This window comes from Leuciscus leuciscus, assembly GCF_965113295.1.
Source record: "Leuciscus leuciscus genome assembly, chromosome: 14".
NCBI classification, from domain to species: Eukaryota; Metazoa; Chordata; class Actinopteri; order Cypriniformes; family Leuciscidae; genus Leuciscus; species Leuciscus leuciscus.
In genome coordinates this window covers 30509116-30529256 of record NC_138738.1, presented here as the reverse complement: position 1 = coordinate 30529256, position 20141 = coordinate 30509116, and the positions used below count along the sequence as shown (strand labels likewise).

Below are 20141 nucleotides of genomic sequence, written 5' to 3'. Positions count from 1 at the left end.
GAGAAGACCGTCAAAGGATGTCGAAGCGGTCATCGTTGGATCGTACTAGTGCGTAAAAGTTTGATGGTCAGATGGGATGCAAGCATTGGTAATGTGCGAAACTATCCGTATTGTCCTCCTGAAACGAAGAGAGGTTATTCCCTGACGGTAGAAGGAACTGTCACATTGCATTTATGATTCAGTATTTACTTTTTTCACTGGGAAAAGTGACGTTTGTGAGGAAAGTAAAGGTGAAAGTGTGCCGTGAGACCTGGTGACTGAAATTAATAAACTATAAAAGTGTAAAATATCTCTCTAACATGGACTATTTGGCCCACTTTATGGACCATGAGTAATGTTCATGTGATTATTAATGCTTGTAGAACAAACTGCTGTTTTCAGACTGCTTATTTATGTGGGTAAACAATGCATGCATTTTGAGTAATGTATTTTGCATGCATGTATTTTGTGCAACATTCAGTGACAGATGTATTTGTTCTACTACAGTATGTTCTCCAATTCATTTACTGTTAAATTACATTTGGAAAGTTTTATATATTGTCCATCAAAACTGATTTGCACTGTGGTTTATGGGAGAATACTGTATTATGTTGAATAAAAATAAAATAAAAAAACTTGTGGAACTTTATTAGTGACTATTATTAGTGAACTTTATTTATTGAAACTGATAAATGTAATGTGTCAACTGTGACCTCAAAAGTTTTTTTCTAATAATAATTATATAAAAGACATGTATAAAACAAATGAATCATTATTACATTGTTGTCATTTTCAAATAACACCATGAGTGTGTGTCATCAGATGGAAAGGGGAATATGGACTAATACAGTTATGTTTATAGCCTTTGGCAAATAATCTTGAATAAATCAACAAAATCAGATCAATAGTGGTTCATCCACCATGCTTTCAATTTCGTTCTTATATATATATAAATAATTTTCAACAGTTATATTATCAGTAAAATAAAATAATTTAAAATAAGTGAAACAATCTAATTAATAAATTAATCTTAAATATTCATATTCATTTTACACCGGGGTTCTTTAAACGTTTTCTATATCCTAAAACTATATCCCCCCCCAAAAAAATCCCAGATATGTAATGCAGTCTGACTTTTAGTCCCTAGATACAGACCACACCTCAGTAATATCGCATGCTAACAAGACCCTACCTTTCTTTCAAATATTTTATTTTCATTAGAAAAAAAAACAACCTAAAGAATGCATCTGAACTCTTATAGCAACTTGCAGCACAAGTACATCATTTAGTTAACTTAAACTAAGATGACAATCAGTTTACTTACACGGCATTCATCTGTTAACATGTACAGATCACGCCATTACCTTAACCTTGTATGTCCAGAGCAGTGTTTGTATACCTTAGGCATATTTTCACTCCTCTACACACATCAGTGCGTCAAACAGCTGTGCAAATGATAAACACCAGAATGTAAAAAGTGTCATGATTGGGGCCAGCACTCACTTTTTGAGTTTTTACAGAACTCGCATATCATATGAACTAAACTCTTAAGAGTTGACAAAACTCTCCTTGCCTGTGTTTGCAGTGTTGTTGAGCTGCTATAATGGCCAATCAAAAATAGCCCTAAAATAGTCCAATGTGTTTCTCTCCCTTGGGGGGCCGAATTCTCTGCTGAATTTGCATGTCCGGGGGGTGGGGTGTGGGTGTGTGTGTGTGTGTGTGTGTGTGTGTGTATATATGGGGGTGGACCAGTTGCAACAATTTTAAAGTTGGCCAGTTCTGCAGAAATTTGGCTATATACACTGAGTGTTCGTGCATTTTAGTTTCAAAATTGTGTTACGACAAAAACATTAAGAGAATAGTTGAAAACTGTATTCAATGTGTTATTTTAATTATATTTGTAAAATTTTTAATTCATTTAAATTTTTTGATTTTATGCTAATTTTAGTTTTATTTTTAGTAATTTTGTTATGTGCTTTTGTCATTTTAAATATTGCTATTTTGGTTTATTTTTTATTATTATTATTTTTCCAGTGAATAATTTTAGTGCTTCAGCTAAGGCAACATTTCTCATTTATATTTAATTTTTTAGCTTTATTTAAAATAACAGGAATGTTTCTAGTCTTAGCTTTAGTTAATGACAATAACCCTATTTAGTGTTTATATAGATATATATAGATGTTTTAGTTTACAAGGAGTCTAATACTATCAATAGACAGCCTGAAACAGGAAATATTATGTGGAGTCTAAGCTTTGTGCTCTGATTCTAAAATGTGGTTCCACAGAGCTCTTCATGTGGAATCAGACCAAGGCTAACATCAGATATTTTTATCTCATTCTAGCCAGTATCCAAGCAACACACAATATCTCTGTTTTCATTCAGCTTGTCCAACTCCATATCCAACACAAAGCCAAAACGAGGCAGATTCTAGGCTATTGTTGACTGAAAAAAACGTGAGCTCTCTCTCTTTGTTTGGTTTGGTTTTGTGATGGCGGAGTTCATGGTGCAAAGACTGAGATGATTGCATTAAAGAAGTCAGGTCTAATGCCATCACCAGATCAGTGGGTAAAGAAAGACAGATGGAAAACACTAAGCGAGGGGGAAAAGGCCAAACACTGAGCTGGCCCATTAACTGCCTTGATGGATTTGCAGACTGAAACTTGGAAGAGCATCTGCTGGCTTAATTCGTTCCATGGATTTGTCACCTTATACAAAGCAAGCCAAATTGACTGATATAAAAAATTTCAGCTCATGCTGTGTTGTTGTCGACGTTGCATAGTTTCAAATACTACCAGCAAAACAGTATATTTTTTCCTCTCGGATCTTTACTTTTTTAGTCAAAGCTATTTTTCTTATTCACTCATCTTTTTTTCGTGTCCTTTTTACAAATAGAGAATGTGTTATTATTACTATTTTATAATATAATAATACGTTTATTGAGGGGACATTATATAAAAGTTCAAAGTTAATTAAAAAACTAAATGTTTTAAATTTAAGTAATTTCATTATGTGCTTCTGTCAGTTTATTATTATCCTTTTTTTTTTTTTATATTGCCCTTTAGGTTTAAGTTATTTTTATTTCAGTTTAAGTTTTTTTTTCAATTAATAATTTTAGAGCTGCAACTTAAACCTATTTCTGTTTATTGCAAGGGAAACATTTCTAAAAACTAATATTTATTTTTTATTTTATTTCAATGAGTTTTAGTTAATGATGATAACCCCAGTGGCCTGTATACAAATTCAAACATTTGTCAACAGTCTTGCATGCTAACATCAGATAATTCACCATTTTACATAAGCATGTCAATAATAATCATCAACCACCGATATGTTTGTGATGCCATGCTTGCAATTCCATGAGTTTAAGCCCAGGGCTGAAACTTCATTACACCTTTCTGAATTGCAGCACTGTTATTAGTTTGTATTGTGTATTTGCATTATTTTTTTATTTTTTTTTGTCCTCGTACGAGCATCAGACAGATCAGGTATCAATTTTGTTAGACGCACATAGCGAGCCGTGTAATTTTTTTATTCCGTAGAATGATTACATGTCTCGCTGCCCTTTCATGAAAACTAGCCTTGAGGGTGACAGGTAAAAAGGCGTCAAAGTGAATGCTTTCATATTGACTGCCACTCACATTCACGTCTGCTCTCTGTAACACTGCGCCCTTAGGCCTTACCTGCGATCTTTATAAGCGCTCACCCGCAAACTGCAAAACAGACATTTCTATTAGGTTCATGTCTTTGTGAATTGCAGCACATTATGATTTTATTTGGAGGCCTTTTCCCCATTTTACGAGAAAGGATATAGGCAAGCACACATAGTGCTAGTGTGAAAAATGAAAAACAAAGTAGAAAAAGAACAATTTATTATTTAAACTGCAAATTTATTGCTTTTTGCATAAATAAATTCTTACAATATTCATTCTGCTAGCGTTATTTGACACAATATCCCACCTCTAAGCAATGAATATTCCAGTGTTTTGTTTTTACATCCCTGATTATTTAAATGGTAGACAAGCAAGCAAACCGGTCAACCTCCAAGTAACGTGGTTGGAATATTGTGCATTGTCTGTGACAGTTGCACGGCTGAAGGTGATTGGGATGGTTTACTTCTGACAGACCTTCACCTCAGCAGAAACAGCATTAAAAGAGACACATTGTTACAAAGTTATGCAAGAACAGGTTTTGTAAGGCTAAAAAACACAAACACACGGAGAGAGTGTGGTCAAGCATGCACACAAAAATCTCTCTTTTACCTTAAAATACCCGACTAATGTAGGTGCAACAGGTTTTGAAGTGGATAAACTACTTCTGGAAATTAATTTAAACAACAAACAAGAATTAAAGGGATAGTTCAACCAAAAATTTAAATTCTGTCATTAGTTCCAAACCCGTAAGACTTTCGTTTATCTTCAGAACACGAATGAAGATCTTTTTGATGAAATCTGAGAGCTTTATGTCCCTCCATAGACAGCTACGCAACTGACACTTTGACGCACCTTTTAAAAATGACCTTTTCCCTTTAAAAAGTTCAAAAAGAGATCGTAAAACTAGTCCATATGAATTGAGGCGGTTTAGTCAACATTTTCTGAAGAGACTCGATCGCTTTATATGATGAACGTTGCATGGACTGTAAATAGAGGGACAGAAAGCTCTTAATTTCATTAAAACATCTTTATTTGCGTTTCAAAGATGAACAAAAATCACATGGGTTTGGAACGACATGAGGGCGAGTAATTGATGACAGAATTTTCATTTTTGGGTGAACTATCCCTTTAAAGTCTATTTAAATGTACTAAAATGGAGATGGAAATGTCCTGTAAAGGAAAACAAATTATCAGAGCCACATACACATAGGCGGCAGTACATTAATACTTCATATTTACAAGAGACCGATCAGTGCATTAGAGCTAGCTGAAATGAGTCGCTACAGGGCCTGCTAATCCAATGAAGAAGAAAAAAGTAATCATGGCCTGGCAGAGTCTGCATCAAATAATTAAAGTCATAAATTAAATCCACACTTCTACACTCTCTGACCTTCTCCCAGGCTCTCAACAAAGCCTTAACACGTCACTCTCCATCAACCCCAAAACAGCTATTGTATTAATGATTTCCCCCATTAAAACGCTCAATAGAGCAGCAACTTCTAGCTTTAATAAAGCATGACAGCAAAGGGACTCTAGTCTTTGCTAAGAGGAGGTCATAAAATGCACATCCAATTTATTAAGAAAGACTTAAATGGCATCTACTGTATGTTGTGTTGTCCCACTGAATGAATGACATCAAAAGAGCAAAAATATTGAATGCACTGCTATTATAATGGTAAAAAGCTGCTGCAACAGGATTCTGTAATAAAAGCCTTTTATCAGACAAAATAACTGGGTAACAAAGAGACCCTGACATCCCTAATGTTATTTTACTGAAATGTAGTCCATTAAGAAAAAGTCATTGTGCGTTTATTGAATTTGTCAAATTAACATATATGAAAATGAGAAAACCTCTGTAAAAAAAAACATTGGACACCAAAAGTGTCTCACACATCCTGAAAAGGTGAAGCCAAAACATTTACCCCCTAATCGCTGGCTGCAAAAACCCTGCCCTCTCCTATGTAACCGAATGGGACATGAGCCCCAAAAAAAAAAAAAAAAAAAAAAATCAAATTACACTTCAAATAAATTTTTCCCAAAGATGGTTTCTGTCATTTTAGGTAGTTCTTATCACGCTGATGTATGTCAAGTGTTTGTTTTTCTTTACCGTAGCCAAGGCGACATCTAGTGTATATATCTATACCCGCCCGCGCTCTCAGATCATTTGGACATGGCTGTGTATAAGAGGTAAAAACGATATAAATACTGTTCGTTTTCTCACACAAACCGCTCGTTTCATGTCTTAGGCCATCAATGTGTACTTACGATGGGGAATTGTTTAATTTGGACGACGGGGAATTGTTTTAATTTGGACTCTGTGCATGCTCTTTGAGACAGTGACCATCGACCTGCATTATATGACTGACAGACAAGAACGGTTTGACCTAAAAATATCAAAATTGAAACTACTGCGGAAAAAAAGACACCTACATCTTGGATGCCCTTGAGGTAAGCTAAAACATACCAAAAATTAATTTCAAAGTGAACTATCCCTTTAAAAAGGGGTGTAACGTCATGATTGACAGCTGTGCTTGCGATTAAAGGAGTAGTTCACTTTAAAATGAAATTTACCCCATGATTTACTCACCCTCAAGCCATCCTAGCTGTATATGACATTCTTCTTTCAGATGAATACAATCGGAGTTATATTAATAAATGTCCTGGCTCTTCCAAGCTTGAAAATGGCAGTGGATTACAACCAACAGAATGAAGCTAAAAAAAAGTGCATCCATCCGTCATACACAAACTCCAAACGGCTCTGTTACCAATAAGATAGTTATTTTACTTTATAAAGTTTTAAATATGAATATTTTTCTTACACAAACTCATCGTTTTGCTTCAGAAGGCCTTTATTAACCCCCCTTGAGACGTTTTGAGTTCGTTTATGATGGATGAACATTTCTGAGCTTCAATCGGTTGCAATCCACTGCCATTATAAGAGCAAGGACATTTTTTTATATATAACTCAGATTGTATTCGTCTGAAAGAAGAAAGTCATATACACCTAGGATGGCTTGAGGGTGAGTAAATCATGGGGTAATTTTCATTAAACTACTCTAAGTCTGCGGGAGCGAGAGTATGGGCGGGTTCTTGATAGTGTCTCTCCACAGGGCAGACTCTGGCTCCAAATTACATCATCAGCGCAAGATGTCAGCAGCCATTTGTGGGACATTTTGGTAAAATTTTTCTACAGTGAAAGGAAGTAGAGACATGTTGTCCTTTTTTTTTTTTTTTACAGTCTATGTACTTTACTTACTGTTTAATTCAGTGCCTAAACGACTGAGAAATTTTAATGTAATACAATTTTAAACTAGCTTTTTAGTTTTATTTGTAGTTGTATTATATTAGTAACATTATTTGACAGTTCCTCCAGCCATTAAACTTGGAATTGCCTCCTGATAATTGCAAGTTAAATGACAGTTGAAGTCTCCACAGTTGGGCGGTAGTTGAGACGCATCAGGTGAGATACCATATAAAAGTGAGAGTAGCCACTATTCCATTGAGTATTGCCATACTGTAGCCCATGTGGAAAGAGTGTCCGGTCATTCTTCTGCAGAAACAAAACAAAACACCCAAATGGCATTAGTCCACATCGTGACTATAACAAAAATCTGAATTGTTGCTTATTGTCCTTGATGTTGTAAATTATTACATTACAATTAAAAAAATTTTTTTTACACATTAAAATACATATTTTTTGTTGTACAACTGCATGGCGTATTCTTTGTGTAGCCTAAACAACTAAAACAAGTTAAGAATGTTCCTGCAGTCTGAACACATAAAACTGTTTATTGAATAAATGATACCTATAATTATACGAGAAACAACAGTTAGAATGGGATGGGAGCACTAAAGCACAAAAAGGCTTGAATACACTACACAACTTTTATTATTATTTTTAAAACACTAGACATCGTACACTTGCTGACTTTGTAAATGGTTAAGGCCCTTATATACTTCAAGAGAAATTAAAGAACAAACTGGTGTGAACAAAATAATTTCAAGAAAAATCAGGCCATCAAAGTTCGCTTGGAGTTTGTTTCAGGAGTTAAAAACAGCTTGCCAAAGCGAACCTTCCCGGAAAAGCTTACTCTGGCGGGTGAACACCTTTGAACTACCACTGGTCCATGACAATTGTTCTCTGGGCCTCTGCCTTCTTTGATGTGGAAATCTTCTCCGGTTCATTTCGCACAGAATATATTTACATATTCATCTAATCTCAGCAGCGTTGGGATGTTCGCTGCTGAGGTATTTCGAGCTTCTATTTACCCCTAAAGAAAGGAATGAAAAATAACTTTGCTGTGAGTAAATTGGGGCCTTTACAGAGGGCATCATACACTAAACGACTTTCAAGTCATTCCGAACACAACAAACTTACGCAAATAAAAGCGCCTCGTTGCTATGGGACACATTTAAGATGAAAACCTGTTCTAAAATTGCCTTAATCTTAAACCCATCGCCATTATTTTTTTATTTTTTTTGGTCAATTGCCTAAACTCTGCAGACTGGCTCTGACTTTTCAGCAACTAGAATAGACTGTAGCGTAAATCATGTAGTGTATTCCAGCCCTTAGTTCAGACGCATTATTGGTCCACACAATCTTGAATATAATTAACAAAGCAGTGTAAGTAATTACACTGTTTATTCCTCAATGACCATTATGTTAATGGTTTGTTGTGAATCCAAAATAGCCTCTTGAATTCTAGTAATGATTCAAAGTTTTTTGTAAAAATACTGCAAAAAGCAAGTGTCTTTAACTATTATGTACCAACATTTAAAAAATAACTGTATAATTTATAATCTATAACTAATCTATAAGTAAATTGTTGAGTCTTGACCCTTCCCCCAACCCTTAAAACTAAACATGTCCCTATAACCTTATCCGTATCCCAGCTCAATAGCAGCGTGTTTTGTAATACAATTTGAACACCATAAGTACACTGCACACCATTTTTCTTTATATAAGTAAATAGTAGTTTTGTGATAAAAAGCACAAACTAGAAATCTCTGAAGCAACAGAAGTAGACATAAATCACAACACTAATCATAACAGCTGTAATCATAATCTAAATTATTTATCTGATTAATTGTTTAGCTACATGATGTACTACCCCTTTTTACTTTACCACTCAATCGATCTGTTACTCTCGAGAGGTGCGTGACTAATGCAGGAAGTTTAAAAGCACACGGAACAAACAAAACTGAGGACCATGTATGGAACATGGACAAGGGTATTGATCATATCAGCTGGCCATTACTCTACTCTAGTAAGTGCAGAGGCCCATAAAAATCCCATTATGAGGCATCAAGATGTCCCATGTTAACCACTCCCATGAGTTCTCTTTAATGGCTGATTCGAACAAGTTTAGAGTAGAAGATATAAGCCAAACTGGCCTATGACGTTCATTTTTTTGTTACTCTGTTCTGTTCAAGAATACAATAAAAATGCTATATGACATTTTTTGTGGTGGGGTTGGAGGGCATAAAGCCAAAAATGTGATACAACTGTCCTGATATCATAATAATAATAAGAAGAAGAATAATAAGAAGAATAAGAATAAGAATTATTATTATTATTAGTATCATCATTATCATTAGTAATAGTTTTTGTAGTATCAGTATTACCCATGCAATCCCTCGTGTCAAGGTCAAAATGTATTTTAACATTTTTACGACAAGGCAAGTATAATTCAGGCTGTAAAATGCCATTTGTCTGAGTCCACATTATATTATTTATTATTAAATAAAATAAATAAAAATTATGAATAAAAAAAAAGAATGAATGTTACTTTCTACTTGATGGTTACACATGACATTTATGTCCTTAAATTGAAAGTTTTCTTGAAAAAGCCCCAAGTTTTCTTTGTTTAAATGTATGACACCAACATAACAAGTACATATCTGAGGCACAAGCATTTTTAAAACGATTTTTTGCCACTGACCCAAATAGAAATAAACAGACATATACATGTATACACATATACATATACACATACACATACACATATACATATACCAATCATGTGGGTTTTCACTGCTCTTGGTTATTTCTGAATCACATCAGCTTAACTAAATGACTATGACATGTTAATTTTCATTGTAACATAATCCTCAACCAGGCATATCACATGCTCATATAGGGCTGTATCAGCTTGTGTCTGTTAAATCTTTTCTTTCTTTTTTTTAAATCAGGAAACATTAAGGTTTATCTATCCGAAAGTCACAACAGACTTACTGACAGACTTTGGACAGACGGCAGCCTTGACATGGAACATTAGGGAGCCAGACACTTCCAAACATATAGGAAAAACAGTTTGGGACAGATTATAATTAAGGCCATCCATTCAGATAATTTACGGATGTGAGATCTAATCAGGGAACGACTCGACTAAAAATCCAAAGCACTGAAAGAGACTAAACTAATTTCTATTAGCCAGTTAATTCACCAAATCAATTGTTGTGGCATGAACTCCCTGAACCTAACCTACAACGGAAGCAGATAATGCAAAGCTTATCTGCTGAAGACAGAGCCACCAACAACTGACTGTGACCATATGCACCAAATGATTCAAAGGCTGGGTTTCTTTGGAAACTAAGTGATGAGAGCATTAAACTAAGTGCGTGCATATCTGGAAACAACCGAGGAAAGCGTCTATTATCATCCAAGTCATTTAAGGATCATCCTAGGGGCAAATTGCTAGAGCAGTGCTGTGACATACAGTGAAAATTGACATGGAGAATGCCAATGGGAGAGGGTCTGTGTCTATCACTGCTGTTGAACTGGAGCTATGCAAGCATGAAGGGAACAAGCAGACCCAGTCACAGTTCTGTGGGGGTCAGTCAATACCACCCCATCCAGAGCTAGCTGGTCGATAGCCTGTTTGCGTTTTGAGCCGGCTGTGCAAGTTGGGTTTAGGACAGACATCGTCAGAGCACCGCTGTGTGATTAGATAACCAACTCGCTCGCGATGGAGTGACCCTGGGTTTTATCGCCAAGCCTCCAGACACAATCAATAACGATCCTCCCAAACAGCCAATCAGAAGCTGGCTTATAAATTCATAAATTGGAACACAGCCTTAAACTAATTTGCAAACTCAAAGTTAGCAAAGAAGACACGTTTTAGCTGGCTTCAAATGGGGTCTTTTCATCATCTCAAATGAATAAGCAGCTCAGAGGTGCCATCCAGCATGAATTAAGTATAGTTGAAAAACAACTTCAAAGAGCTCTGCTACAAACTTTGTTCCATAATGTGACAGAATGCATTATTTTAGTTAAGTTTAAGTTCACTACTCAATATTCAATAATATGTTAGATGTTATCATTTGAGTGTCCTCTGAAGACTTTCAAAGCTTAGGTCTTCAAATGACTGGCTCATTAAATCCAAATAGAGGTAATTTCTAAGTATATTAAATCTGCAAACGGCAACGGCTTGTCACGGCATTCCCACTCAACACGTGCTTCCTCCTACCTTGTGTACACAAAGCTCCTGGTAATAAATGTCAGAAGTACTAAGGTCACTGGAAATAAAACTGAATTCTCAGTCTGATGGGCTAACAGCAATTCCTCACACCTGCCAAACATTTCCTTATTTATGCTGTGCGTAAAACCACTGAGAAAGTATGACTAATACCCTATACCTTCCTGCACCTACTCTCATTATTTTTACCTTGTCATTTGGCTTATTTACTAGCCAGAGATGAAAGAGTTTCTGTGGTTTTACCAGATCCAGTGTGCACCCGGCTTCATTTGCTAAAATTACAGATGACGCCAAATATGGACGGACTTACAAGACTGACATTAAATTGTCCTTATTTTGCAAACACTATGATCACAAGATGTATTTATTAATAATGCATTGAAAGAGCATAATTTTGAATGTCTAGCTGAAAATATGACTTGTACCATCTTAAAAAAACAAACAAAAAAAACAACAATATGCAAGTTTTGCCGCTAGAGGTCGCTTATTCAAAATAATAACTAAGGCTTAGCTTGATGATGCCGTGAATGAGCGTGGAATCATGAGAGTCCACCTTCACAGCCGCAATCCGACAGGATTCTCAATAAACCATTATTAAACATTAACAATGATCATTGAGGAATAATTAAAAGATTCATCACAGTGTAAACTGCTTTGTTAATTATATTGAAGAAATCATGTTCATGGATGAGCTAATGATAAAGGTTGATAAACACATAATATATTAAATCGTCTTTGGAGTTTCAAATCGAGGGTAACGCAAAAAACAATTGACAGGCGATGCAATGACACAGGCCGTTGCACTGGATAAAATTGCTGATTTCTCTGGAATTAAACATAGTTTTTAAACATTCGGGATAATACAAGTACACAGGTCAACAAAATACATATTGTATTTTTATATTTTAATCCAAAAATCATACATATTGTGCCTTTAAGGGGCGGTCACATTACCAAAACTTTGGCGAAGGTCCACAGTACATTGTCAATGGTGTAGCGATGTATAAATAACACAGAAGTCATTTTCAAACCAAGCAGCATTGTGTTGGTCGACTCACTAGCAAAATTCCTGGTCACGGAAACCCACTGAAAGGACCATTTTGACCACGAAAATATGCAGAACAATGGTAAATGTGACCACACCTTTAGAGCAATATATTATTTTCATGTCATGATTGGCTCCAGATGAGCCTGGTTCCTTTAAAGGTTTTTCTCCAACACCTGACCTCACCACTAATGGCTTTTTTCCCCCTCTTGACCCAGTCCCCTGTGAACGCATTAAATCACAAAATTTCTGTTAATGTCTTTGAGCCCCAGAGAGCAGAGTTCCCTGTTCAGTAGGGTCAAATTACATTGCGTCACTGAAATGTGCATCTTTTGTTAGATCTGATAGATCTGTTAACTCCAAAAAGGTCTAAAATATCAAGAAAGTGCAGTATGATAGCATTCTCATTCATCTCAAATGCAGTTGGTTGACTGGTGTACACAACCTTGGCAGAACACAAACTGCATGATGCTATTTCTTTTCTCAAGCGCACTCAGTTCGGGAGCCATAATTGCCTTATAGCTAATTACTCAACAGGAAAATAACATCCTATCTAGGGATGCATCAATATTAAAAGCTGATATACCATTTTCTCTAAATAAAAAATATTAAAAGCTAAAATCATTTTAAATGTCAAAAGGGAATTCACAACATTATATCGTATACAATATAAAAAATGGATATATTCCAGCAAACCAAATATTTCAGTGTGTAGATTTAAGCAATATTTTGATTTATTTAGACGGATTTAGATGGAAAATTCAGATTTGATGTGCTCATGCTAGGGGGAAAAAGCTCCAAAAGCCTTGGAGTGAGAAAGCTCGCTTTGGTGCTCTGATATGTAGGTCTTACTGAGTTGGTTGTGGCATTCTTTCTGTGGTTAACACTTCCTGTTACCAGCTCAGATATAAGTAACAAAAGGGGACATAGTCACGAAGGTTTGCCTTACCATTACTAGGAATCTGAATTAATCTACAAAACAGAGGTTTGGAGTTGGATAAGTTCACCCGAAATTGAAAATTCTGTCATCATTTACTCACCCTCATATCGTTAAAATGCATAAGACTTTCGTTTATCTTTGAAACACAAATGAAGATATTTTTAACGAAACCTAAGAGGTTTCAGTCCCTCCACTGAAAGTCCATTCTCTTTCACGTCTCCCTGTGCTTAAACGGACAAATTCACAGAAATGTATCTCAAAATGCCTGCCATAGTGAGTATCCAAGTAAACATAGTCGGTTATGGCTTAAGTAAACAATAGAGAAAGGACGCATGTGTATCATTATTTTGGATCCGTGCATTCGTCTTAAGTGACAGCAGCCTAATATTCCTGCTGATACAAAAGTCAAAGAAATCACTCCCTGCTCTTCACTGAATAATGTATTTGTAACTTTAATAATCGTTGACCTTTATATAATGTGTACAGTGAAGATTATATGCAGTGTTATTTTACATTTGATTACTTTATTCAATTTCTGTACCACAAAACTATAGGCCTACCAGAAAAACACTGATTATTTCATCTGTATCTTTTTTCTACTGTATTTATTTATTTGTATTATTGCTTGTAGTTTAATTATTTGTTATTTTATTATTAATGACGGTTTACTTGTTTTTAATAATCTTTGAAATTGATGTAAGTAGTTTTAGCTGAGGTATCGAAATTGTAATTGAGAATTGTTAAATGTCACTGGTGTCTAAAATTTTGGGTTTCATAACATTATTTATTCCAATGCAAGGATACATGGTTAAAAAAAAACAAAAAAAAAACTATTTTTTTAATTTATTCATTCTTTGTGGTGGGACCAGTGAAAATTGAATCTAATTGAATCAGAACATCTTAATTGATACCCAGTAAATGATGACAAAATTGACATTTTTAGGTGAATTAAAGGGGACATATCATGAAAATCTGACTTTTTCCGTGATTAAGTGCTATAATCGGGTCCCCGGTGCATCTACCAACCCAGAAAACGTGAAAAGTGACAACCCAGTAACTTTGTTTGGGTAAGCCTGTCAAAAAATAAGCCGTTTTTGCAAGCGACAACAGTGTAATCAGTTTGAGCAAAGCATGCAAACTGTTCTGTGGTTGGCTGCACAGAACACTATTTGACCAAAAAATGTCAAAGCTGTCTTATAAATACTGGGGGACTGTCAACTTGTGTAAAAGTTAAACATGACGGTACATGCAAGTCGATGAGAACAAATTTTACAAGCTATAATAAATGATCTGGGTGGTATTTTGAGCTGAAATTTCACAGACACATTCTGGGGACACCATAGATTTATATTACATCTTGTGAAAAGGGGCATAATATGTCACCTTTAAGAATAATAAAGGTTTTACCGCTTCAGAAAGCAAGCAAATTTAAAGTCAATGACTTTGGAAAGAGCAATACTAAAAAGTTCAGGCAAATTCCACTCCTCCTCTCTTCTCTAAGAGCATTAGAAGTTGGGGTAAAGGACATTTAGACATATTTGATGGGGCTTTGAGCCACACGAAATCCCTGCAGACCAATTCTGGGACAGTTTTTGAATGTTCCGCTTGGTGCAAGTATTCAGGTCTGAAGATGGAAAGCAATTACAGGAAAATTGCTTTTCTGTTCTCCTCTGAGTCTGTGCTCTCAGTCGAACCAGCACAAAGTGATAGGAACCATTTTCTATTTTACCAGCTGACAAGCTTCTAAGGCACTGACAGCTAAAAACAAAATAGGAAAAATGGGTGAATAACCTCAGACCGGAGGAACAGCCTCGATAACATGTTCCTATAACTACTCTCTTAGAGTATTACACTGCTGAACAGAACTGGCCATGAAAAAACAGATACTTGTAGAGACAATCAGTCATCAGGCTGTCTGAAATAAATGAATAGTGCTCACAGGATCAGTAGGATGACTGTTGCAGATGCTGCGGCAGTAAATTAACTCACTAGCATGCATGAGTCTAGACTATTAGCCTTAAATGATCACCTCTACTTGGAATTGGAGTATCTCTTGTTGAATGTGAACTTTTGATTTCCAAGAAGTTTCTTCTGATTTCATTAGTGTGGATCCTGTAAGAAATTATAGTCTGCCTCGACCCAGATTCCACTCCAAAATATATGTTAGAAAGAGCTAATCCCCAAAATGGCTTAATTATCTCAGTAATATGAGAATATTACCACCGGAATGGTATTAAATCAGTTATAGCGAGAGCAGCAGAATGACATCAAGAACCATCCTGTGACAGAGTTTGTTTGTGATACCAATCATAAAGACAGATGTCTTTCTGCGTATAATTCTTTCACCCGACCCCTTTGGTGATCACACCTGTAGCAACATCAGTGATGTGGGAACGGAAAGTAATCACTTCAATTGTTGTCCTTAATTTACATTTAAAACGAAACCTTGTTTACAAGATGAGAGGGATGACTAGTGTAGAAACAGCATAAAATGTTTGAGCCTGTATTGTTCGGGGTTCATTCCAACTCCACTGAACCCAAGGTGCTTTGTGTACTTTGTCATTTGCTATGCTGCAATAAACTTCTTCATCGAGATCTTCAACATCCTCATCATTTTTTTTCTTACAAGCCCCACAAAAAAAAAAATACACCAATCCCCCTCCCTCCTTTAATCCTTTTGGTTGCTTTTGAACAGTAACAGCGCCATTTACGAAATATCAGTTTGAATTATTTGGAAAAGGGAAGTAATGCGTTTCCTGAACCTGCCGGTTTGCCACCCAGACAGTCACTGTTTTCATATAAAGGCCATTTCACACAAAGTACGATAACTATAAAGATAACGATAAAGATATAGGCCTAGTTCTAAAAATCACTCTAAATATAAAAGAATAGCAGAGTCCACACCAAAACTATAACGATAACGGCACAGAGGAACTACATTGTTGGAATCACTTTTTAGAAAGATTTTTTTCCATGCAGTTGATGAACGATAACAACATTGACAGCCAATCAGAATCCATTTTGCTTTAAAGAGCTCGAGCATTTAAAGCAGCAGACGACAAACCTGCAGCGCATGCTTAAAATGAACAGAGCGTTATCGTTTGTTGGTGTGGAACCTAATATAGTTATGGTTATCTTTAGTTATCGTTCTTGATGTGAATGGGCCTTAAAGGTCACTCCTACTGGTTTCAGATCAGCTTCCAAGGAACCATAAGGTCACATCTAATGAGAACAAATTCAAGTGAGCTTTACAGATAACCAGGCAAATATCTAATTACTATTGGTCCATCAGATGCAATCTATGGAATAAATCTATGGTGCCATCAAAAAACAACCACATGGGGATATCTCAGACAGAAACTAACCCAAACATTAAGATATGCCTTAATTTTCAGTTTTTTCAGGCAGAGCCTCTTTAGTTTGGCCAACTTTTCAATACAATGGCACAGTCTACCAAAATGAACCTATTTACTTTGTTAGCGCACATTACTAGTCTTGAGAACAATTAATCTGTGCAGGTTAATACACAGGAAAAAACATTGTTCATCATGGTAATCTTTAATCAAAATCTGAAAATTGGTTTCCGCTCTGGAATGGCGTTCCTTCTCTGATGACGTCAGTTTGACGGCTTGGGTTAAATATCCTTTACCACACCCCTCCAACTGTCAGTCTGCTATGAGCGAAGGATGGAGAGGAGGTGCGCTAAAGTAAAATTCAATATTCTGTTTCACTTGAAAATAAGTCACAACAATGAAGTAAAGTTGGTTGCAACTTCATGGGGACTTTAAAGCAAGATCACGGAGCAGTTTCCTGAGGTGTAAAACTATTTTCTGAAACTATTTTAAACTACTAAATCTTTTTTAGATGTATCCTCTAAAACTTGTCTAACTATAACATCTAATATTAATAAAAAATTATTTGATTTAAAAATGGAGAAATAAGGAAATAGTGCCTAAAATGTACCATATAGTCATATTAATATTAAACAAATATATATATAGAATTTTATTTTGACCTTGAAAAAAAACAAACATGTTTTATATCCATATATATTGGGAACGGAAGCATACACAAAGAAAACACTGTGTAATATGATTGTGCTTTAGAGAATATGGTTTGGTGATTTAATTGCACAGTTATTATGATAAACAGGCTCACTTGAATTTGGCTGAAGAAAGAGGAGTTGGAGGAAACATTCCTGGCTCAAAGGAGTCAAAGTAGGTTAGGGTCCAGGAGAAACTGCAACACAGAACTCCAGCCACAGAAGACAGGACCAAAATACTCCAAAAACCTGCAGGGGAAAATAAGTATGTTACCAAAGCATACAGCAACACGCAGCTAATATCGGTTTATTAATATTATGTAATACACTTTGTGCAATTTGGACCTACCCAGGAGTCTTACTTCTGATCCATCTTCACTGGTTATCCTCTCTGCTCTTAAATCTACAGATCAGAGAATTATTAGTTATCCATATGCCACTTAGGTATTGCACATACTGGAACTTCAAGAGAAGAATTCCAAGAAACAGATATGAAAGTGTTTACCTTTTAATACGATGTACAAGAATGAGATCAGCACAGCGATAAACGAGACGATGACTATGCAGCATAGCACAGAGAATATCCGAGCGGGCCACAGGTGTGTGTCTTTCCAGTACCGCTGGCGTACGGGGAGCCGCCCAGGAGTTGCCCTGCCGTTCACGCTGCTCTCAGGTGAAGCTTTATTTACTTCCCCCAAAGGGCTCCTTCTTCCTGTTAATGCAGTATTATCTTCATCTTCAGAATAAATGTCTAAAGACGGGATATCTTTATCTCTGGAAGACCGCAGCATGGTCGCCAGGAGAAAAGTTTCTAAAGTTGAAATTGTTGGTTCGTGAGTCACATCCTGCCTACTTAGTTTGCGCGTTTCCGTTTCCTAGACAACACGGAAAACTGGCTTATAAATTAGCGCGCTACATTACCCACTTTTCATATTATTATTACACTCGGTTTCTACAATGCATGCATGCATGTTACGTGCGTTGTATACAGTTCAACGACAAATACAATTGATTTAAAGGGGATTTCGATTAAGACAATGTGTATTAATGTCAAAATTGTTAATGTTAAAGAGTTTCAAAACATCGCGGTTTGTGCTTCCGTATTTGTGAAGCACCGCCTTTATCGTCGTGTTGTCCAATCGTAATTGACAATCTATGCACTACGACCATACGATTGGATGCAATGAACGTCATTCAAGAAAATGACCCATCTCATAAATTGTAAATCTTTAGCAAAGAGAACTATTTTAATTCAGACGGATATGTGTTAATCCTGGTCTGCTTGACTGTGGTATTTAAAACGTCTTGCTTTATTGCTTCCAGACTCCAGTGTTGTGTTTTATTTGCAAAAAAAGTTTAATAGTTGACAGCTATTGCAAAAAGACAGCAAAAAAGTTGACAGCAGGCGAAGCTGTAACTGCTGTCAATATTGTACAGCCCAAAATAATCTAAAAGATTAAACACACTAACTCAACACACCTGAAGGAATAATGAGGTCTTTATCTGAAGAGATAACAAGGAAGATTTTTGTTAAACTTACTGAAATATTACTTTCACGAATAGATGAAATTCTTGGCTCGTTTGGCTATACTTGTATCATTTTTTTTTTTTTTTTTTTTTTTTTACAGAAAAATAACTGCCGGAAACAGCTATTTGTATTTCAAGTCAACTGTCATCTAGACATTTTTCTTTCAGTAATATTGTGCTATAATAAGTATAGCCTGTTCATTTTGGATAAACATGCATAAAATATGCAAATATAACAATATATAAAATAAGCAAATAAACAAAAAATGCATGCATCTATGCAACAATTTACTAAAAAAATATTTTCCAAATAATATTGACAATTATATTACTTTTCACAATATAAATTAGAAATTAGGCCTTTACACAAGAAACTAAATAGATGCTTTTAAAATTTTAGGATAGTGGCCCCTTGCACAACGATGATCATAATATTATTTTGGGGGTCGTGGCATATTAAAGATTGAAAACCCCTGCTAAATTACTTACAACTTGACTGCTCTTTTAGTGTCTCTAGCAACTATCTTTTGTATTCATCATTTCTTGTTTTTTGGTTCTTTCATGGAACACTTCTCCAGCACTCTTAAAGCTTCTGACAGTTGGGAGGTCTGCCCACACGTTCTCCGTAGCGTGAGGAGCTGCCAACTTTGATCTTTCTCCTCTTTACTTCTGCATCATAGACTGGTCCCCAACATTTTGTGATGTCCATTAACCAGAAGACAGTAGGTATCCCACTGTGACCTGGTGGAACTGTTGAACTGAAGTCATTGAAAATGAGATGAGACATATTGCATTATCTAATGTTCTTTATGTACATTCATTTTTAAATATAGAAAAGGAAAGCATTATCACATATTTGAAAATAAAGGGTCTACGTTTCAGTATCAAAGTATTTTGAAGAATTTCATTCCTGGCTACACTCTTAAAAATAGTTTTATTTTGAATTCATTGAAAGTCTTTGGGATATGCTGGAGGAGTGTTTACAGAGTGCTGGACTCTTGCATCGTCAAAACAAGATCTGGACCAAAAATTAATGCACCTCTTGATGTAAATAAATGTTGTGAAGTTATTATTTCCATCAAGAGGTGCATCAAATATTGGTCAAGCTCTTGTATTGCAAGAATTAAGCACTCTGTAAAGTCTCCTCCAGCACATCCCAATGACTTTAAATGAATTTAAGGTCTGGACTCAGAGGTGCCAATTCATGTGTGAAAATGATTCTACATGCTCCCTCCCAACCATTCTTTCACAATCTAAGCCTGATGAATCTTGACAATTTCATCCTGGAATATGGCCATGATGCGTCTTCCTATGGTTGTTTAAGAAATGAAAAGCTACACACGCCATCAATTAGGGTTAGAAGAACGGTCGCCAAACATAACATGCTAGAAACATAATCAATGCAATAATGATCCAATCATAAACTCTTAAGCATTTGCCAATTTAAATCCAAATAGGCACTTTTTTTTTCTTTTTTGG

At 35.7% G+C, this 20141-nt stretch overlaps 1 protein-coding gene across 1 annotated transcript; it reads right to left on the bottom strand.

The window, feature by feature from the left end:
* Positions 1-3832: 3832 nt before the first annotated feature.
* arl6ip6 (ADP-ribosylation factor-like 6 interacting protein 6) lies at positions 3833-18191 on the bottom strand. The gene is made up of 4 exons (XM_082136067.1): positions 17641-18191; positions 17485-17538; positions 17252-17384; positions 3833-7180 (listed from the first exon to the last, which is right to left on the bottom strand). Exons 1-4 carry the CDS (start codon positions 17924-17926, stop codon positions 7087-7089), a joined length of 567 nt encoding a protein of 188 aa, XP_081992193.1. The 5' UTR covers positions 17927-18191; the 3' UTR covers positions 3833-7086.
* Between the last annotated feature and the right edge of the window lie 1950 nt (positions 18192-20141).